The sequence below is a fragment of the Hordeum vulgare genome, chromosome 3H (genome assembly GCF_904849725.1).
Source record: "Hordeum vulgare subsp. vulgare chromosome 3H, MorexV3_pseudomolecules_assembly, whole genome shotgun sequence".
NCBI classification, from domain to species: domain Eukaryota; kingdom Viridiplantae; phylum Streptophyta; class Magnoliopsida; order Poales; family Poaceae; genus Hordeum; species Hordeum vulgare.
Window position 1 is genome coordinate 120,352,404 of NC_058520.1, and position 22,482 is coordinate 120,374,885.

General features: G+C 47.7%; 2 protein-coding genes across 3 annotated transcripts; both read left to right on the top strand.

Moving 5' to 3' along the window:
* The first annotated feature begins 7,351 nt into the window (after positions 1 to 7,351).
* On the top strand, positions 7,352 to 11,242 carry LOC123443193. 2 transcript variants are annotated; one of them, XM_045119490.1, is made up of 4 exons: positions 7,352 to 7,501; positions 8,439 to 8,478; positions 8,590 to 10,266; positions 10,542 to 11,242. In XM_045119490.1, coding segments are annotated over exons 2-4 (2,091 nt in total). In that variant the 5' UTR covers positions 7,352 to 7,501; positions 8,439 to 8,477; the 3' UTR covers positions 10,955 to 11,242. The 2 variants fall into 2 exon arrangements, with proteins under 2 accessions (XP_044975425.1, XP_044975426.1); XM_045119491.1 differs by lacking the exon at positions 7,352 to 7,501 and adding an exon at positions 7,525 to 7,629.
* A 263-nt stretch (positions 11,243 to 11,505) lies between these two features.
* LOC123443194 lies at positions 11,506 to 12,281 on the top strand. Its single transcript, XM_045119492.1, has one exon. It carries the CDS (start codon positions 11,719 to 11,721, stop codon positions 11,971 to 11,973), a length of 255 nt encoding a protein of 84 aa, XP_044975427.1. The 5' UTR covers positions 11,506 to 11,718; the 3' UTR covers positions 11,974 to 12,281.
* Positions 12,282 to 22,482: the final 10,201 nt, after the last annotated feature.

The window sequence follows — 22,482 nt, forward strand, 5'->3', positions numbered from 1 at the left end:
AAGACATAAGCCAATCAGAGGCCGGCTTGAATGAGCCAACTCGAGTCGGTCATCGCTAGTATAGCCGGACTTTGCATGTATTCGACCTGACCTGGCGTCATATCGCGAACCGGGCGGCCGGAGCCAGCCCGCAGGCTCGAGCGAAGGACCAGGAGTCAGCCGGTACACTATGTGTCCGTCTACAAGGGTGGACCGTCCGAGCGGCTAGCGAGCCCCCGAGCTTGTTTAAAGCTAGCAAGGGGTCGCGCTGCGTAGCCTCCGAGCTTGATTAAGCCAGCAAGAGGTGGTACGCGGTGTAGCCCGTACACTAAGTGAAAACTCTTTAGCAAGAAGCAGCATGGAGCATGGTCTTTTTATCGTGTTTGTTGTTCCCGGCAATCGGAGGCCGTCTTGAGGCTCGGCAATCAGAGGCCGTCTTGAGTCTTGAAGGAGATCGTATATATGATCGAGCCAGCCCGAGCGGGTCGTCCCAAGTATAGCCGGACTTTGCATGTATTCGACCTGACCTGGCGTCATATCGTGAACCGAGTGACCGAAGTCAGCCCGCAGGCTCGAGTGAAGGACCAGGAGTCAGCCGGTACACTATGTGTCCGTTATAAGGGTGGACCATTCAGGCGGCTGGCGAGCCCCCGAGCTTGTTTAAAGCTAGCAAGGGGCCGCGCTGCGTAGCCTCCGAGCTTGATTAAGCTGGCAAGAGGTGGTACGCTGTGTAGCCCGTACACTGAGTGAGAACTCTTAACAAAAAGAAACATGGATCATGTTCTTTTTATTGCCTTCGTTGTTCCCTGAAGAGGGAGGAAGATACATGTGCATACTCTTTCCTTTGCTTGACTTCTGCCTTTTAGCAATAGAACGGGCGAAGCAACGCCGCGTTCCATGAGCGCTCCGTTTCTTGGCCAGAGTCGTCCCTCTTGCGCTTCCTTCGCTTCTGGGCATCAATCAGGTAGTAAGCGTTGTTGTGCAGCGCCCTACTGATGATGAAGGGTCCCTCCCAGGGGGATGAGAGCTTGTGTTGGCCGGCAGTGCGCTGGATTCTTTTGAGAACCAAGTCTCCCTCCCTGAAAGAGAGAGGCCTGATCTTTTTGCTGTGGTAGTATCTCAGCTTCTGTTGGTAGATGGCCGTCCGGCTCAAAGCCAAGTCCCTTTCTTCTCCGAGGAGATCCACACCATCTTCTCTGGCCTCCTTCGCCTCCGTTTCTGTGTATAGGATGACCTGAGGCGAGTCGAACTCGACATCCGTGGGGATAATAGCCTCAGAACCATATACCAGAAAGAATGGAGTGAAGCCGGTCGACCGGTTGGGCATGGTGCGGAGGCTCCATAGCACAGCCGGTAGTTCTTCAATCCAGCAGTCGGCTGATCTGACCAATGGTGGCACCAGCCTTGACTTGATGCTGGCTAGGATCAGGCCGTTGGCCCTCTCTGCTTGGCCGTTTGACTGAGGGTGTGCCACTGAGGCCAAGTCGAGTCGGATGCCTACCTTGGAGCAGTAGAGTGCCAGGGCGCCCTTGGCGAAGTTGGTGCCATTGTCGGTGATGATGCTGTGGGGAACGCCATACCGGACAGAGATGTCTGTGATGAGCCTGACAACAGTGGGGCCGTCAAGCTTCTTGATAGGTCTGGCTTCGATCCACTTGGTGAACTTGTCGACGGCTACCAAAAGATGTGTCATCCCTCCGCGAGCCGTCTTGAAGGGCCCAACCATGTCCAATCCCCAGACGGCGAATGGCCATGATAAGGGAATGGTTTTCAGCGATGAAGGCGGCATGTGGCTTTGGGCACTGAAGCGTTGGCAGCCTTCGCATTTGTCCACCAAATCCACGGCCTCCTCGAGGGCCGTGGGCCAGTAGAATCCATGGCGGAATGCTTTGGCCACCAGGGTTCTGGAGGCAGCATGATGCCAGCACTCCCCCTGGTGGATGTCTCTGAGGATCTCCTGCCCTTTTTTTTATTCGACGCAGCGTTGGAACACGCCGGTCGTGCTGCGTCGCACCAGTTCGTGATTGATGATGGCGTAAGTGGCGAACCTACGCTGGGTCTGTCTCGCCTCCGCCTCGTTCTGAGGAAGTTCGCCGCGAAGAAGGAAGGCCAGAATGTCCTGAGCCCATGATGGAGCCGACACAAGGGTCGCCTCTGCTTTGTTTTGACTGTTGGGGGGCTTCTGCAGCCCCTGAGCTTGATGGTGTCTCCGGTGTTATTACTGGAGCTGGCTCACCATCTATCTCCATGACGTCCACCCACTGGGAGGATTCGAGCCCGGACAGAGCCGGGGTTGTCGTTGTAGCTAGTGCCGCTATTGGAGTTGGTTGGACCAATGGAGCCGGATTAGGATCCGGAGCCGGCGTAGTTGGTGGAGCCGACGGTGCTTGCACCATAGACTCTGTCGGTGCCTCATTTGGAGCCGGTGCCGCCAGCGCAGCCGGCGTAACTGGCGGAGCGGGCGGCGCTTGTATCGTAGAGTCGGCCGGTACGAAGATTGATGCCGACTCAGGAGACAGCTTGATAGACGGCTTGTGGAGTTGCTCGAGGGAGACGCCGGCTGGAATGGCCTGCCTCATGGAGCCAATCTTCGCCAGCGTATCGACCGCCTCATTTTCCGCCCTGGGAACATGGTGGAACTCACAACCCTTGAAGGGGCCACTGAGTTGCTGGATGAGGAAGCGGTAGCTCTCCATGTTGGCGTCCGTGGCGTCCCATTCGCGAGAGACCTGCTGCACCACCAAGTCTGAATCGCCAAAGCATATGAGCCGCCGGATGCCGATCTCCTTGGCAAGCCGGAGGCCATGAGCCAGTGCTTCGTACTCGGCGACGTTGTTGGAGGTGGCGAAATGGATCTCGAGAGCGTACTTGAGCTGGTCCCCTTTCGAAGACGTCAAGATGATGCCGGCTCCCAGTCCTGTCCGCATCTTTGAGCCGTCGAAGTGCATCCGCCAATGCGTGGAGTCTCGAGGCGGTGGCTCGAACTGGGTCTCAGCCCAGTCGACTAAGAAGTCGGCAACCACCTGTGATTTGATGGTGGTGCGAGGCTCGTACCGGATATCATGGTCCGCCATGGCGATGGACCATTTGGCAATTCTTCCCGTGGCATCACGGTTACCCATGATCTCTGAAAGCGGAGCAGTGCTCACCACAGTGATGGCATGCTCTTGGAAGTATTGTTTCAATTTCTTTGCAGCAAGGTAAACACCATAACACATTTTCTCATAATGAGGGTAGTTCTGCTTAGAGGCGGACAAGACCTCGCTAAGGTGGTAGACAGGGCGCTGCACTGGCAGGGCCTTGCCTTTCTCTTTGCGCTGAACTACCAACACTACGCTGACCATGCGAGTGGTCGCCGCGATGTATATGAGTATGGGTTCCCTTTCAGATGGGGCTGCCAAGATTGGCAGGCTCGAGATTACCCGCTTGAGGTCGCGGAAGGCTTCGTCCGCCTGGTCGTTCCACTCGAACTTCGTCGTCTTCTTCATGAGCTGGTAGAGTGGAAGGGCCTTCTCGCCAAGCCGGCTGACGTACCGGCTGAGGGACGCCAAGCAGCCGGTGAACTTCTGGACGTCAAGGATCCGAGCCGGCCGCACCATCCGCTCGATGGTGCCGATCTTCTCAGGGTTCGCTTCGATGCCGCGGGCAGACACGAAGAACCCCAAGAGTTTGCCGCCTGGGACCCCGAAGACGCACTTCTCAGGGTTGAGCCGGATCTTGTATTCACGCAGATTGGCGAATGTCTCCTGCAGATCATCGAGGAGGCTGAAGTGCTGCTTCGTCTTGACGACGATGTCATCCACATAGACGTGGATGTTCCTGCCAATCTGTGGCAGTAGGCACTGCTGCATGCAGCATTGGAATGTCGCACCTACGTTCTTCAGACCGAACGTCATGGTGGTGTAGCAGTAGGCCCCGAAGGGCGTGATGAAGGAGGTCTTCAGGCGATCAGCTGGATCCAGCTTGATTTGATGGTAGCCTGAATAAGCATCCAGAAACGACAGCAGTTCGCAGCGTGCGGTGGAGTCGATCACTTGATCTATCCTAGGCAACGCGAAAGGGTCTTTCGGACAGGCCTTATTCAGGCTAGTGTAGTCGATACACATTCGCCATGTGTTGTTCTTCTTCAGCACCAGGACTGGGTTCGCCAGCCAGTCCGGGTGGAAAACCTCCATGACGAAGCCGGCTGCAAGGAGTCGGGTGATCTCTTCTCCGATTGTGTGCCGCTTCCCCTCGGCGAAGCGGCGCAAAGGTTGTTTCACCGGCTTTGCATCCGGTCGCACGTGAAGTTTGTGCTCGGCGTACTTCCTCGGAACACCCGACATGTCCTTGGGGGACCATGCAAAGATGTCCCGATTCTCACGGAGGAAGTCGACGAGCTCGCCTTCCTATTTGGGGCTAAGGCCGGCCCCAATGGTGACGCACTGCTTCGGGTTGGCAGGGTCGAGTGGGACCTGCTTGGTCTCTTTGGCCGGCTTGAAAGAGCCCTCGCCGGCCGATTGGGACGGAGGAGAAGGAATCGCCGGCTGCTCGGTAGCCTGGGCCACGAGCCGGTCGATCTGCCGCTTCTCCTCAGCAATCACCAAGGCGTCGGCGAGGCGGCTGCTATCTTGGGCACACTCGAGCGACTTCTTGTAGTCACCAACAACAGTGATGATGCCCTTGGGACCCGGCATCTTCATCTTCAGGTAGGCATAATGGGGAATAGTCATGAACTTGGCCAGAGCCGGCCTTCCCAGCAGCGCGTGATACGGGCTACTGAGGTCCACTACCTCGAACCATATGGACTCTCGGCGGAAGTGTGCTTTGTCGCCGAAGAGGACGTCCAGCTGGATCTTGCCGATGGGCGAGCATGACTGCCCAGGCACGATGCCATGGAAGACAGTGCTGGTTGGCAGGACGTCCGTCTCCTTAAGCCCGAGCTTGATGAGAGTGTCGAGGTAGAGGATGTTGATGCTGCTGCCGCCATCGACCAACACCCGGGAGAATCGGCAGGTGAGCCTTTTGGAGGTGAAGGTGGGGTCGAGGACGAGTGCGTATGACCCCGGGTTGGGCATCACCGCAGGATGGTCCACCCGGCTCCATGTGATTGGTTTGTCAGACCAATGCATGTACTGGGGAACCGGGGGGACAATGGCGTTTACCTCGCGCCGTCTTTGGCGCAGGTTGTGTTTGTCGTCGCCTTCGCTGGTGAAGACGACGAATGCTCCGTCTTGATGAGGATAGTCGTTAGGGTGAGGACCGTCATCGCGAGGCGGTGGCGGCGGAAACGGGGCGTGATTGGGAGCCGGTGCACGGGGCGCCGCCTGCGCACCTGGAGGAGCCGGCAGGCCCTCCCCTTGTGACAACCGGCGTGCGATGCTGCACTGTCAAAGGGTATGGGTAGACGGCATCGCCCCAGAATGTATCTTGCAGGGGGCGTCGAGCAGCTGCTCGAGGGTCTGCCTGGGCAGCCAGTTGGGGTTGCCCTGATTGCGACGCTTTCATGGAGGGCCGGCTTGAGAAGCCGACGCCTCGCCCTCCACATTGGCCACCAGCTTGTTGTTGGAGCGGGGATCCATCTGGTCTGCCTTGCGCTTGTAGTTGTTCTGGCCGCCTCGGTTGTCCCCAGCTGGCTTAGGAGTAGTCGGCGCAGGCACAACCTTGTCCAAGGCGGTCACCTTGATGCGCATTGCAGAGTCGGCCGTGGCGTACTTGTCCGCCTTGGCCATAAGCACCGCCAGAGAGGTGGGCTCGGCGCACATGAGCTTGTGCTTGAGGAGGGTGCCGTCTCGGCATCCGTCGATGAAGTACTGGATGGCTTGTACCTCATGCACCCCCTCACAGGAGTTGCGGAGCTCAGTCCATCGGGTGATGTAGTCGCGGAGGGGTTTGTCGGCCTTCTGGACGCACATGGCCAGCTCGCGGGGCCGGCCAGGGCGCTTGTAGGTGCCGGTGAAGTTGCGGACGAACGCCTCCTTGAAGTCCACCCAAGAGTTGACACTGCCGACCGGGAGGCTGTTAAGCCAAGTCCGGGCCGAGCGGCCAACATGAGTGGCACGTAGCGAACCGCTACGCGCTTGTTGCCCCTGGCGATGCCTACGGCCGTGGTGTAGTCGATCAGCCAGTCTTCTGGCTTGGTCGTGCCGTTGTATTTCGACGTATCCCGAGGCAGGGTGAAACCTCGGGGGAATGGCTCCCCTCGGATCCGGGGGCCGAAGCATGCCGGACCGACGGGCCCGTCTTCCTCTAGGAGGGCCGAATGGGCGAGGGCGATGATATGCCGGCGAGCGTCCCGCTCATCCTGGGTGGCGGGGGCGCCAGCCCCGGTGGCGAGAGGGGAGGCGCCTCGGGAGCCGGAGGCGTGAGTTCTTCGCGGGGGAAGATCCCCGTACTCCAAATTGCCCTCGTCGCCTCCGCGACGTAAGCCCGAAGTGTGCCTAGCATGTGTGCCTAGCATGAACTACGACGTACTTTTTGGAGGATGACATATGTATGCTGGCCGCTGACATATCGTCGGCGTGAACTCTTGGCGATGACATGGCCGCTCGCATGATTTGTGATCGTGCCTTTTTTAGAAAAAAACTATTCTATACGGACGAAAAATGAGTCACCTTGTTGAATGCACCAATGATTCATTTACAAAAGAAGGCGGACAAGCCGATTCAAACGGACAAAAGACGGCCAAAGCGCGTCCGTTTGGGTCGGTGAGTTGGATCGACCGGTTGGAGTTGGAGTTTCTCTCAGGACACGCATATCGTTGAAGATGCCATTGTTGCTCAATTCGAGCTCCATAACACACGGGGGACGATTTCACTGTTTTGACCCTTTTGGTATAGTTTATCCCGATCTAACCCCGTTTGTGAGTTTTTTTTGAATCTGACCCTTCTCCTACCGTCACCCGTTGTGGCGGTAGGCATACACGTCCCACCGCCACTTCGTGTGGCGGCAGGGTCCGGGTCAACACAGACGACGTTGTTTGACCCCACGAACGTGGATAAGTGGCCGCCGCCACATATAATGGCGGTAGGGTGTGTATGCCTACCACCACCGTCATGCCCTACCACCACTCGGTACACACCGTGCCGTCATTTCTTGTGACGGTAGCCATTTATCCACGTTAGCATGGTCAAACGACGCCGTGTCCGTTGACCCAAACCCTACTTTCACAGGGAATAACAGTAAAATGTGTATGCCGGTAGAAAAAGGATCAAATTCGATAATTTTTTTTACAAACGGGGTCGGATCAAGTTAAAGTTAGAAAAAAATGTTAAAATAGTGAAATCGTCCGCAGACGGGGACGAGACGTGCTAGTCCATCTCGTGGTATTATTTTTTCTCAGACCCATATCGTGGTATCTCGCGTTGCGTACCCGCAGCCCACGGCATCCCCCAAGCGTAGACATCTCGCACGCTCTTCTCCCCCACGGCAGCGCGGCTCCGCTCGCGACGCGGCGGCGGCCTCCTCCCCGACCAGGAGGAGACGATAAATCGGGGAGAAGAGAAGAGAAATACCCCAAGCTAAATCGCTCCACGAAGCTCAGGTTAGCAGCTCCCCCGTCTCCTTCCGCGATCTACACGAGCAAGCTTGAAGAAGCCGGATCTCGCTTTATTCCTCAAGTAGTAGTAGATTATTCCTCGCGAGTCGGAGCGATGAATTGCCAGAGCAGCGGTACATAACCCTTTTGCAGTATTGGAAACTTGAACTGTTCAGGAAGTTTGGGTTGGTCCGAGGGAACAAATGGGGGGAAGAAATCAAAGGAATTGTTGTTGTTTCCATTTCCGCTGCTGATACTCTGGCTGATGAATTGCCAGAGCAGCGGTACATACGGCCTCAGGGTGCGTGTGTAGATGCGAAACGTATTTAGCTCCCGTGTAATCAGCGACATCAGGCCATTATGGAGAAAGGTTGTAACAGGGATTATTCCCTGTACGTCTCGTGCAATCTGTTACTTCCTTCGTTCCTAAATATGGATGTATATAGAGATTCCACTACAAACTACAGTATATATGGATGTGTATAGATATATTTTGAAGTGTAGATACCACTATGAATCTTTTTAGAGATTCCACTTCGAACTACATATGGATGTATAGACATACTTTAAAGTGTAGGTTCGCTCATTTTGCTTCGTATGTAATTTGTAGTGAAATCTTTAAAAGGATATATATATTTAGGAACGGAGGGAGTATATATACTCATGGTATCTGGCAGTATGAGAGATAACAGGAAGCTCATGATTGTGGCATGCATTCTCAAACTTCCACTGATAGGTATACAAAACTTTGGGGACGTTAATGAATGAAGAAACATTGAATTTGTTGTGTCGCACATAGTTACATACACAGTTACACACTGAGATGTCCTCTTTCGCTTTTTGAGCTTCTAGTTGCAATGCATCCAGTTCCTAGTTACCCAGATTACTCAGTTACATCATAAGCAGCAGGCCTCAGTAATCTATACCTTTAATTCGCCTGCAGATATCAACTTGAAGTCACCTCCAGCCTCCTGCGCCATAAAGTATTGTTCCTTCTCTCAGTTGCACCATCTATAACTTGAATCTTTCCTATGATGACAAACGTTGGTGTGCTGAATTTCTGTTTTGTGATCATTTGCTATATACTGCTTCAGTGCGGGAGAAGGATGCCTGCTGGGAGTACGGCGACAAGCTGGACGGGAACAGGGTCCGGTGCAGATTCTGCCAGAAGGTTATCAATGGCGGAATAAGCAGGTTCAAGTTTCATCTATCTCAAATTCCGAGCAAAGGCGTCAACCCTTGCGTCAAGGTGACGGATGATGTCAGGGAAAAGGTGATCGCTCTCATAGAAGCCAAGGAATCACACAGGGAGCTCGAGCTTCTCAAGAGGAAACGTGTTGCTGAATTGTCGGTGCTTCCGAAAAGAACACGTGAACTTCCATCTCAGCCATCATCTCCAGGGCTGCCTGCTTCGCCTGCTATTATTCCTGCATTCGAGCCGAATCAGCTCCTTGGCCTGGAAGTGCCTGCTCCGGTACTTAGACTATCCAGTGCTGTCACCAAGCCCCGTCCGGCTTCAGGATTGGAAGTGGAACGGTGCATTGCGGAATTCTTTTTTGAGAATAAGTTGGACTATAGTATTGCAGACTCCATTTCATACAGGCATATGATGGAGACACTTGTTGGACAGGAATCCCAAGGTCCATCAGCCGATGTTTTGAGAACAAAATGGCTTCAAAAGCTCAAGTCAGAGATTTTGCAGAGAACACAAGAGATCAAAAAGGATTGGGTGACTACAGGCTGTACTATATTAGCCGATTCATGGACTGACAACAAAATGAAAGCCCTAATCAACTTCTCTGTCTCTTCTCCACTAGGGACATTCTTCCTCAAAACAATAGATGCTTCTCCACACATAAAAAATCACAGAGGGATGTATGAGCTCTTTGATGAAGTGATTCAGGAAGTTGGTCCAGATAATGTTGTTCAGATTATTAGTGATAGGAACATAAACTACGGTAATATTGATAAACTCATCATGCAGAACTACAACACCATTTTCTGGTCTCCTTGCGCTTCATTTTGTGTAAACTCAATGTTGGATGAATTTTCCAAGATTGATTGGGTTAACCAATGCATATGCCAAGCACAAACAATCACACGATTTGTCTACAACAACAACTGGATTCTTGATCTTATGAGGAGGTGTATGGCTGGGCAGGAGCTTGTTTGCTCAGGGATTACAAAGTCTGTTTCAGATTTCCTCACTCTGCAGTCACTGTTGAAGCACAGATTAAAGCTGAAGCAAATGTTTCACAGCTCTGACTATGTATCTTCTTCATATGCAAATAGATCTCTAAGTATTTCCTGCGTTGAGATCCTCAATGACGATGAGTTCTGGCGAGCAGTCGAAGAGATAGCGGCTGTTTCAGAACCTCTACTGAGGGTCATGAGGGATGTCTCAGGAGGCAAGGCTGCCATTGGTTATATATACGAGTCTATGACAAAGGTGATGGATTCTATTAGAACATACTACATAATGGATGAAGGCAAATGCAAGTCATTTCTGGATATTGTGGAGCAAAAATGGCAGGTGGAGCTGCATTCACATCTTCACTCAGCAGCTGCTTTTCTGAACCCAAGCATCCAGTATAATCCAGAAGTCAAATTTTTCACTAGTATCAAGGAGGAGTTCTACCATGTCCTGGATAAAGTGCTTACAGCCCCTGACCAAAGGCATGGTATCACTTCAGAACTGCATGCTTTCCGCAAGGCACAAGGAATGTTCGCCTCTAACATTGCTAAAGAGGCCCGCAACAACACCTCCCCAGGTTTATCCCTTTTGCTCTAAAGTTTTGTACTTCAAATATTTGCTGAGTGCTGCTGCGTTTTGAGCACCTCTAAGCACCAGATACATTGACACTTATTTCTTGCACTCCATAATCGTGGTTCCAGTTTAGCGATATTAGTTGAAGTTGCTGAAAAGTCACCTTATCTGTCTTCCATGAACGATCACGACGCTCTGTTCCATTTCCCTTAATCTGGATGTAGTATTTTTTGTTACCGAAATCTCTGGATGTATTCCATTGACCTTTTTGCTTCTCAGGGATGTGGTGGGAACAATATGGCGATTCAGCGCCAGCATTACAACACTGTGCCGTCAGAATAGTGAGTCAGGTCTGCAGCACCCTGACCTTCCAAAGGGACTGGAGCATCATCCTCCAGAGCCACTCCGAAAAGCGCAACAAGTTGAACAAGGAGGCACTGGCTGACCAAGCCTTTGTGCATTACAATCTCATGCTCCACTCCGACTCCAAAACGACGACGAAGAAGAAAGGAGAGGGTGACCCGATCGCGCTGGACGATATCGACATGACCTCGCCGTGGGTGGAGGATTCGGATGGCCCGAGCCTGACCCAGTGGCTCGACAGGTTCCCGTCGGCCTTGGATGGTGGAGACTTGAACACCAGGCAGTTTGGTGGATCCATCTTTGGCACCAACGATCTTTTCGGCTTATGACAGACTGTTTGCGGATTCTGTTGTTCAAGTGCTCACTGTATTTTCTTTTTTGGATAGCTGAAGGAGAGGGTGACCCGATCGCGCTGATCTTTATCTGGTTTGGTTATTGGTGGACTAGATTGTAGATGTATGTCAGGGTGAATCATACCTGTTACTCATGTCTAGGCTTTAACAGGAGAACCTGGAGTAGAGTAGGGGCCATGATAATGAAAATTTTGGCGGCCATTTCGTTTTCTCGTGACTGTAAGAATGATCACACTTCTGTGAAGATGTCTTCATCCCTTCTTACATGAGAATCCTCAGAGTATAGACCAGGGAAATGGAATTTTTGTTGCTTTTTTCCTTTATAATGACAAGTGATCACAGGAAAGATATTTTTTGGACAATTACGGGATGGTGTATCCATGAAAAATAAATTCACAAGATAATTACGAAAGGGGTAGGTTAAACCAACCACGTAGGTGAGGCCACTGGTCTTTGTCGAGGTCCACTATCAGCTCATCAATGTATAGAGAAATAATTCCAAGTCGAATGACGACGATGTCGTGGTCTTATTCGACCGTGCCTTGATCTTATCCGTTCCCAACAATAAAGAATCAGTATTGTTTGTTAGAAAAGAAAAACATCGCCATCTCCACCTCTCAATAAAAATGGCATAGGCAAGCAGATCGCACTCAAGGTAGCAGGTGCAGCACACCAGTTTTACACTTCGAACGCACGCAAGAGAATCCTCCAGGTTCATCTACGGCATAGGAAGCGGGGAGATGGAAGGGAGCAGCAGCCGGACGCCGGAGATAACCATCGTCCCGGCGCCTAGGCCGGCGGCGGGCGGTGGCGGTGGCGGTGGCGCCGTCGACGCGGTGAAGGCGGTGAGCAAGGAGCCCATCAGCCCGGGCTCGCCTTCCCCGGCCAGCAAGGAGCGTCCCGGCGCCGTCTCCCTGCCCGGGTGGAAGCTCGACTCCCTCTGCAAGGAGTCCAGCTCGCCGCCGGCCATGATGGGGCGCTTCCCCTATTTCTGAAGCCATCCGGCCTCTTTCTCATCCGTGCCGTTCGTAGCAACCGCACGGACACCTTTGCTGTAGTATTTTCCGACTAGTAGCATATCTAAGTTCGCAGCGGAGGTTTCAAAAAAAACAAAAAAGGTTTGCAACGGCAGTTTTGCTGCCCGTTCCAGCGATGTCATGCAGTAGAACTCATACCGTGATTGTAGCGTTGTCACAAGAGTTCTGGCGTGTCTTTCTGGTTGCTTTGAACTTATCGTGTACTCCTACGTGTATATTTTTGCCCTCGGAGTTTGTGTATGATCATGTAAACTTCAAATCCTCAAGTAAGGTATACTTCCTTCCTAAATATAAATTTTTTAGAGGTCCTGTTAAAAAACTACTTCCTCTGTTCCAAAATATAAGACCTTTTAGAGATTTCACTAGGAGACTACTCCCTCCGTTTCTAAATATAAGTTTTTAAAGATATTTCACTAGGTGACTACATACAAGGCAAAATGAGTGAATATACACCCTAAAGTATGTCTACATACATCTGTATGTAGTTCTTTAGTAGAATCTCTACAAAGACTTATATTTAGGAACGGAGGGAGTACATACAGAGCAAAATGAATGAATGTACATTATAAAATATGTCTATATACATCCGTATGTAATTTATAGTGCAATCTCTAAAAGGTCTTATATTTAGGAACGGAGGGGTGGGCAGTGCTAGACATTAGACTACTGATGCTTTTCATTTTAACAGACTAATCGTTGACCGTCGATCCGATACCAATCCCTCGTGATCCATCAGAAGCTTGCAGAGCATTGATAGCATGGGCATGGGACGTGCGCCAAGGAATTTGTTACGTACGGGATTGGAGGAAACCCACAACTGCCAACACATCACGTGATTTGAGGAAACAGATCAATAATTCTAGGATGCAATACACATCTCAGAAAATCAATTCTAAATTAAGCTTCTGAACCTGTAGTTTGTTTCCTTATGAAGTCAATTTTATCTAATATTAACAAAAAATGCTTCCATTGTAACCAAAGCAACGCCGAAAATATTTGTTTCTACTGTACTAATTTATTTTCGATGCACCAAATCATTGTTTCCGTCGATATGAAAATCGGCTTCCTTACCTATTGAAATTTGCTTCCATGTTGACTGAAAATTAACATGCTTTATTTATCCATATAACATGTTTTCAATGGCCTAAATATTTGGTTCATCCTTGTCATCACTTTGCTTCTTATATTGTCATATCAGACACCCTCTGCAATACTTGTGTTTCTTACATGCTTTATGTATTAAACAAGCCAGCACTAGTCATTGCCGACCGAAGGTGAGACATGAACCCGCAAGTGATGTCTTCAATGTGACAGGCTCTGATGATTGAATTTGGAGCACACAACCATTGAAAGATGAAAAAAAGTTGGATGAAGGAGAGAAGACTTGTAATCGAAGTGTGTGTTTAGTAAAGCATGGACCCAGTCGTATGAAGTAGGAAAAAAAGATAATTGCAGCACACTTGTGGACAAATTGTAATTGTAGCACATGAGTGCAGAGAAATTGCTTCCATGCGAGCAGAAGGTTGCTTCGACATAGTAAAATGAATATGTACAATATAATGATTTTTTACATACACTTCAAACGACTGATTTTATTTTCCGAGTGTAACATTCAATTGATTCTAGCAAAAAATATATTTCTTTACATCAATCAAAACATTGCTTACAAAGATATTATAGTCTGCTTCAAAGGAAAATACAATTTTCTTCCGACAGAAATTGAAAATTTCTTGAACTAGGGCTAGATGACAGCTCAGTGTTTTCTTCTGTGAAGAACATCATCATTATCTTATAATTCTTACCCACGAGTGATATCCACCCAGGGCATGGAAATATGGCATGTTTGTGCTCCTTTGTGTCTTCTACATCACCGTAAATGTCGCACATACAACTTGAGGCTATGACCACGGTGAATGGAAGTCGGCGGTGAGAAGAAGTCAAAGATGTCTCACCTGCGTTCTAGAAATTTCATGGAATTTGGTTGAACTATGGAAGAAAGCTATCTAGGGAAAAGAAGCCATGGAGTGAACTGCAGTGATGAAACAAATGTATGGTGAGCTATTGATGCACATTGTCAAGGCAGCAAAATCATATGTGGTATACTTTGAAAGCTTCATATGTAAGAAGCACGAAAACATTGCTACCTCAATTGTTATCATATGAATAGTAATAATTACAACTGCATGATATAGCTACGAGAGCTTTGGAGAACTAAATACCAAATAAACACCTAGTTTTGCTGATGATTTGGTGATGAACAATACCGGAAAGACCAATTTGACAACCAACAACACAATAATGGGCGTAGCATGAACATCTACGAGTGGAATTAGGCACATAAATTAGCAAAAACAAATTCAGAATAATAGATGTGTTTGGAGTGGGGACAAGCGATGATGGAAATAGGGATGATTCACGCAAACTGATACCTTCGATCAAGAGAGGGGACTTCGAATTAGGACGGGGGAAGGACCCGACGCCACTGCTGGTTCGCCGGTACCGGGAGGTACGTGCTCCGACAGACGCTTCAATGTCCACGGAGCCTGGTGATGCAACGAACAGGATGGACATGGCGGTCACAGTCACCTAGGGAGAGAGATGCGGGCAAAGAAGCGGATCTGGGGCCAGTGAGGTGGAGAAAGGTCTGTGGGTGGAGCGTGCCATTAGGGACGATGGATTCTGGAGGGATTAGGGAGAGCGATTTACGCAACCCCGTGCGGGTAGTTACTCAGATGCGTTTTTTCTATTTTTTATTTACAAACAAAGCAAATTATTGAGCGTCAGATTTAGATCAGATCAACGGTCTTCGGATAGTCTGGCGCTGGAGTCTCTTCAGCCTATAAATAGGAAGTGTTTCCCATGGCACAAACACTTGAGATCAATAGCTCCATAGCCTCCAGGTCACCATCCTTAGTCAATAGTTTTCACTATTGGAGAAATAATAAGAATTTGAACAGACGGTCAACATGTTTGTTAGGAAAAGCACGATCGATTATAAACTTATTTCTAGTAGTCCATAAGAGCATCTATAGTCGGACATAGTAAATATGACCCTAAATGTTCGTGGACGCGTCCGATCAGTGACCAGACGTGTCCTTTATTTGTCCGTCTACACAGGCACACTTCTTACTTTTTTCCTCATATGTTCGATCACTTGCACGTGATTGATGAAGAGAAAGAGAGAGAAAGAAAAGAATGAATAAAGAAAAAAAATGTAGTTCGGAGTGGGATCGCATCCTACGTGGCGGACTCATCACGCACGCCCGGGCGCGTTCACGAGCCCTCACATCCTTCATATATTTAATCTTATATGAGGGTTCGTGGACTGTCCAAACGTATAGGGATGATATGAGGGGTCTGATTGGGTTATTTTTTTTTCCTTCTCTCTTGTCGGTTAGAGCGTCCGCAAATGTATAAGAGGTTGTTTGAGACGTCCGGTTGTAGATGCTTGAAGACCCAACACATAAGAAGACAAATCTAACCAAAATAAACACCTGATTGCCTCAACAAATACCTAGTGAACAATCGGAGATCATTGGAAGAAGTGGGCCCCCATGTCACATACTTCCTCCGTTCCTAAATATAAGACCTTTTACTAATTTTACTATAGACTACATATGGAGAAAAATGGATGAATCTACATTGTAAAATATGCAGCAAAATGGATGAATCTACATATTCCCTTGTAAAAAACTCTCTTATATTATGTGATGGGAGAATAGCTTAGGCAAGGACAAGGACATCAACAGATTTGTGTGGGCTCCTGTCGTGAGCCCGATGATGACCCACAAGTACGAGGGATCTATCGTAGTCCTTTCGATAAGTAAGAGTGTCGAACCCAACGAGGAGCAGAAGGATTTGACAAGTGGTTTTCAGCAAGGTAATATCTGCAAGCACTGAAATTATCGGTAACAAGTAGTTATGTGGTGAGATGATTCATAGCAAGTAGCAAGTAAAAAAAGTAACAACGGTGCAGCAAAGTGGCCCAATCCCTTTTGTAGCAAGGGACAAGCCTGGACTATAGGAGGTAAAACGCTCCCGAGGACACATGGGAATTTCTGTCAAGCTAGTTTTCATCATGTTCATATGATTCGCGTTCGTTACTTTGATAGTTTGATATGTGGGTGGACGGGCGCTTGGGAACTGCCCTTACCTGGACAAGCATCCCACTTATGATTAACCCCTCTCGCAAGCATCCGCAACTATGAAAGACGAATTAAGACAAAGTCTAACCATAGCATTAAACTAGTGGATCCAAATCAGCCCCTTACGAAGCAACACATAAACTAGGGTTTAAGCTTCTGTCACTCTAGCAACCCATCATCTACTTACTACTTCCCAATGCCTTCCTCTAGGCCCAAATAATGGTGAAGTGTTATGTAGTCGACGTTCACATAACACCACTAGAGGAAAAACAACATACAACACATCAAAATATCGAACAAATACCAAATTCACATGACTACTTATAGCATGACTTATCCCATGTCCTCAGGAACAAAAGTAACTACTCACAAAGCATAATCATATTCATGACCAGAGAGGTAATGAGTAGAATCAAAGATCTGAACATATAATCTTCCACCAAGTAATCCAACTAGTATCAACTGCAAAGAGTAATTAACACTACTAGCAACCTTACAAGTACCAATCAGAGTCGCGAGACGGAGATTGGTTACAAGAGATGAACTAGGGTTTGGAGATGAGATGGTGCTAATGAAGATGTTGATGGTGATGAGTCCCCTCCGACGAGAGGAGTGTTGGTGATGACGATGGCGACGTTTCCCCCTCCGGGAGGGAAGTTGCCCCGGCAGGATCGTCCTACCGGAGCTCTAGATTGGTTCTGCTCAAGTTCCGCCTCGTGGCGGCGGCGAATCCTCTGAAAAGCCTCCCCTTGATTTTTTCCAGACCAAAACCCTTCTTGTAGCAAAAGAGGGGGGCCAGTGGGCCAGCAGGGAGCTCACAAGCCCCCTAGGCGCGACCAGGGGGGTAGGCCGCGCCTAGCAGGTTTGTGGCCTCCTGCTGGCGCCCCTCTGGCACTTCTTCGGCCCAGTATTTTTTTTTATATCCCAAAAAAATCCACGTTGATTTTCATGGCTTTTGGAGTTGCGCAGAATAGGTATCTCAAACTTGCTCATTTTTCAGGCCAGAATTCCAGCTGCCGGCATTCTCCCTCTTCATGTAAACCTTGCAAAATAAGAGAGAAAAGGCATAAGTACTGTACCTTGAAGTGTAATAAAAGCCCAAAAAGCAATAAATATCAACATGAAAGCATGATGCAAAATGGACGTATCAACTCCCCCAAGCTTAGACCTCGCTTGTCCTCAAGCGAAAACCTAGATCAATAAACATGCTCACATGTTTAGGGAGAGAGGTGTCGACAAAACAAGATACGAACATGCAGGCATCATGATCATGATCAAGACAGCAATACCATCATATCATCTCTTATGCTAAAGTGACAATTTCTTCACAAAGTAAAGCATGGATCAAGAACCTTACCAAGAATTAACAAGTGATAGCCTTTAGTCATTGAAGCAATTGCAATTTATCACAACATCAGAAAGAGTCAAATAAGAGCTTGTAAAGAAAATCCACATACTCAATCATCTTTTCGTTCTCTACAATTGCTACAACTCACGTGGTACTCATGAGATCAAAGTTTCAGCTGGACACAGAGAAAGATAGGGGCTTATAGTTTCGCCTCCCAACCATTTACCTCAAGGGTAATGTCAACAATAATAATTCATGAATACTTACTTCCAAGTTGACATATGAATATAGATCTTTCCCAAGCATATGACGTTATCCAAGATAAAGGCGAAATAAGGATTTGGTGAAGATCACCATGACTCTTTCAAGGACAAAAAGTAAATGTACAAGATAGGCCCTTCGCAGAGGGAAGCAGAGGTTGTCATGCGCTTTTGAGGTTTGGATGTGTGTCCTCTTAGTGCGGAGGAACATCACTTTATATCGCCTCCTGTGATAAATAACTTTATTATGCAGTCTATCGCTTTTATGTCTTCCTCATCACAGGTTTGTACAAAGCTTATTTTCCACACACTAATAGATCATACATATTTGGGAGGAATTTTTATTGCTTGTACCAATGACAACTTACTTGAGGGATCTTATTCAATCCATAGGTAGGTATGGTGGACTCTCATGGCAAAACTGGGTTGAAGGTTTATGGATGCACAAGTAGTATCTCTACTTGGTGCGGGAGTTTTGGCTAATATGAGGTGGAAGCAATCGTCACATGCTAAGGGATCTCTAGTCATATAACATTGTTCGGAACCAAGCAAACACAATTCATTATGTTGTCTTCCTTGTCCAACATCTACTTCTAAGCATGCAATAGTTTAGTGAGTGTTCACAATCATAGATGGTGTCAAAGATGATATATTTATATGTGAACCTCTCCTTCTTTATCACTTCCTATTAATTGCAACAATGACCAAGGTCTATGTTTGTCTACCCTCAACAAGTTTCAATCATCATTCTTTTTATATGTGAAGCCATCAGTTCCCATCAGATCATTACATGATCTTTCATGCTTTTGTTCTTTCTCAATCTTTTGATCATGGCATGAGGCAAAGCCGTTAACTAAGAAACTCTTTATTATATGGCTCAAGAGCTCGAATACATCGGGGGTGACACAAAGCAAAACTCAAGCCTAAAACACTAAGACCTTTATTCTACTAGAGAAAGAGAAAACCAAAAAGGAACAAACTAAAACAAAGGTAAAGGCAAAATATGTGATGGTGATACGATACCGGGGCAACTCCCCCAAGCTTGGCACAAGCCAAGGGGATTGCCCATACCGGTGCTTAGTTGTCTTCCTTTGGAGGTGATGGTGGTGGAGTTGTTGCAGAGGTCTTGAACTTGTTTAATTTCAACTTGAGCATACAATTCTGCTCCCTCAGATCATCATTTTCCTCTTCAAGCCTCAACACCCTTTGGCATAATCCTGCTTACTCTCCTGCAAGAAACGAGAAGGGATAAACAAAGTCTTAGGCTTCTTCCTTGAGTCAGGGAGGCTCGACTTCTTGAACTCCACATGCGTGTGTCCAAGTTGAGGTAGAGGAGCCTCCTCCTCATCGGAACTTGTTTGTTCCTTCCCCTTGGGGTCATAATCTTCTTCCTCATCAGTGGTCCAGCCATAAGGATCCAAGTCCCCATAGACCTTGGGGTTAGCAAGGTAATCAGCCACATAGTTCTCTCCCCTGAATCTTGAGAAGACATCTTGCCCTAAATCTGCGGCAGAAAACAGGCTCTAACGAAAACAGAGGAAATCTGCGTGATACGAGGGTTAGACCTTACGGGAGAATATATAATGATTTTTTTCAGACCAGAAGGAGTACTCCGCAAGAAAATGGAGTCCGGGAGGCAAACGAGGTAGCCACAAGCCCCCCAGGCGCGGCCAGGGGGGTAGCCCGCGCCTGGCAGGCTTGTCGCCTCCTCGTGCGCTTTCCGGACTGCTTTAAATTTTTCTATTTTTCTAAAAATTCCAAAACAGAGGAAAAATCCTACTGGAAAAGTTTTGGAGTCTGTTTACTTACCGAATCACATACCTCTTTGTTTTCGGAGTCTGAAACAGGCTGATAAATATCCCTTATGTACTCCTCCGGAGTTATGGTATTGATAATATTGCTTTCAACATTTATGGGAGTACCTGAGATATAATGCTTGATTCTCTACCCATTTACCACTCTCGGACAATTACCTTCCATGTTGTTGATCATCATAGCACCGGAACGATATACTTCCTCAACAATGTAAGGACCTTCCCATTTAGAGAGAAGCTTGCCTGCAAAAAATCTTAAATGAGAATTATATAGCAAGACATAATCACCTATATTGAACTCACGCTTTTGAATCATTTTATCATGCCACCTCTTAACCTTTTCTTTGAACAACTTGGCATTTTCATATGCCTGAGTTCTCCATTCATCAAGCGAGCTAATGTCAAATAACCTCTTCTCACCAGCAAGTTTGAAATCAAAGTTGATCTCTAACGATATGCTCTAGCTCAAGAGGTAAATGACATGCTTTACCGTACACCATTTTGTACGGAGACATGCCCATGGGATTCTTATAGGCAGTTCTATAAGCCCACAGTGCATCATCAAGCTTCTTAGACCAATTCTTTCTAGACCTGTTGACAGTCTTTTGCAGAATTAGTTTAATCTCTCTATTGCTTAGCTCTACTTGACCACTGGACTAAGGGTGATAGGTGATACGTCCATTTTGCATCATGTTTTCATGTTGATATTTATTGCTTTTTGGGCTGTTATATTACTTTGTATTACCATACTTATGCCTTTTTTCTCTTATTTTGCAAGGTTTATTTGAAGAGGGAGAATTCAGGCAGCTGGAATTCTGGACTGGAAAAGGAGCAAATCTTAGTCCACTATTCTGCACAACTCCAAATGCCCTCAAAATTTACGTGGAATTTTTTGGGATTATATAAAAAATACTGGGCGAAAGAAGTACCACAGGGGAGCTACCAGGGTGCCACAAGCCTGGTAGCTGCCACCCCCTGGTGGCGGCTAGCAAGCTTGTGGGCTCCCTGACGGCCCACTGGCCCCCCTCTTTTGGTATATGAAGGGTTTCGTTCCAGAAAAAATCAATCGGGAGCTTTTTCGTGGTTTCGCCGCCGCCATGAGGCGGAACTAGAGCAGATCCAATCTAGAGCTTCGGCAGGACGATCTTGCCGGGGAAATTTCCCTCCCGGAGGGGGAAATTGTCGCCATCGTCATCACCAACACTCCTCTCGTAGGAGGGGAGGCATCTTCATCAGCACCATCTCCTCTCCAATCCCTAGTTCATCTCTTGTAATCAGTCTCCGTCTCACGACTCCGATTGGTACTTGTAAGGTTACTAGTAGTGTTGATTACTCTTTATAGTTGATGCTTGTTGGATTACTTGGTGGAAGAGTTTATGTTCAGATCCTTGATGCTATTCATTACACCTCTGATCATGATTATGATTATGCTTTGTGAGTAGTTACTTTTGTTTCTGAGGACATGGGATAAGTCATGCTGATAATAGTCATGTGAATTTGATATTCGTTCGGTATTTTGATATGCAGTATGTTGTCTTTTCCTCTAGTGGTGTTATGTGAACGTCGACTACATAACACTTCACCATACTTGGGCCTAGAGGAAGGCATTGGGGAGTAGTAAGTAGATGATGGGTTGCTGGAGTGACAGAAGCTTAAACCCCAGTCTATGCGTTGCTTCGTAAGGGGCTGATTTGGATCCACTAGTTTAATGCTATGGTTAGACGTTGTCTTAATTCTTCTTTCGTAGTTGCGGATGCTTGCGAGAGGGGTTAATCATAAGTGGGATGCTTGTCCAAGTAAGGGCATTACCCAAGCGCCGGTCCACCCACATATCAAACTATCAAAGTAACGAACGCGAATCATATGAACATGATGAAACCAGCATGACAGAAATTCCTGTGTGTCCTCGGGAGCGTTTTTCCTCCTATAAGACTTTGTTCAGGCTTGTCCCTTGCTACAAAAGGGATTGGGCCACTTGCTGCACCGTTGCTACTACTTGTTACTTGTTACTTTTTGCTTTCTATGTTTCACCTCACTACACCATCACTTGTTACCCCTACTTTCAGTGCTTGCAGTTATTACCTTGCTGAAAACTGTTTACCAGAGCCTTCTGCTCCTCGTTGGGTTCGACACTCTTACTTATCGAAAGGACTACGATTGATCCCCTATACTTGTGGGTCATCAAGACTCTTTTCTGGCGCCGTTGCCGGGGAGTGAAGTGCCTTTGGTAAGTGGAAATTGGTAAGGAACCATTTATATACTGTGCTGAAATTTACTGTCACTTGTCTCTATGGAATCTGTTCCTTTGAGGAGTTTGTTTGGGGTATCTTCACTACGAACGGAAGCATGAGGAGTTGTTCCTCAACCTGAGGTACCTACTAAAAATATCTTTTATGAAATTCCTTCGGGTATGCTTGAGAAACTGCTGGCTAATCCTTTTACAAGAGATGGATCTTCACATCCAGACTTGCATCTGATCTATGTAGATGAAGTTTGTGGTTTATTTAAGCTTGCAGGTTTGCCTGAGGATGAGGTAAAGAAGAAAGTCTTTCCTTTATCTTTGAAGGATAAGACGTTGACATGGTATTGGAAACACTTTCAACACACATCATCACCTCGCCTTTAGCTAGTCTCGGTCTATTCCGTAGATTTTATTTCAAGTTACTAACATTTAGCAACTGAACCAGCATCTAATACCCATGTGCTACTAGGAGTAATAGTAAAGTACACATCAATAACACGTATATCTAATATACTTCTATTGCCAGCCTTCTTATCTACCAAGTGTCTAGGGCAGTTCCGCTCAGTGATCATTCCCCTCATCATACAAGCACTTAGTCTCAGGTTTGGGTTCAACCTTGGGTTTCTTCATTGGAGTGACAACTAACTTGTCATTCTCG

Excerpts from the sequence above, each read along its gene's own strand:
- LOC123443193 (XM_045119490.1), top strand. Across the intron at positions 10,267-10,541 it reads CCGCAACAACACCTCCCCAG|GGATGTGGTGGGAACAATAT; the intron begins GTTTATCCCTTT and ends TTTGCTTCTCAG.
- LOC123443194 (XM_045119492.1), top strand. The coding sequence starts at position 11,719 with ATGGAAGGGAGCAGCAGCCGGACGCCGGAGATAACCATCGTCCCGGCG.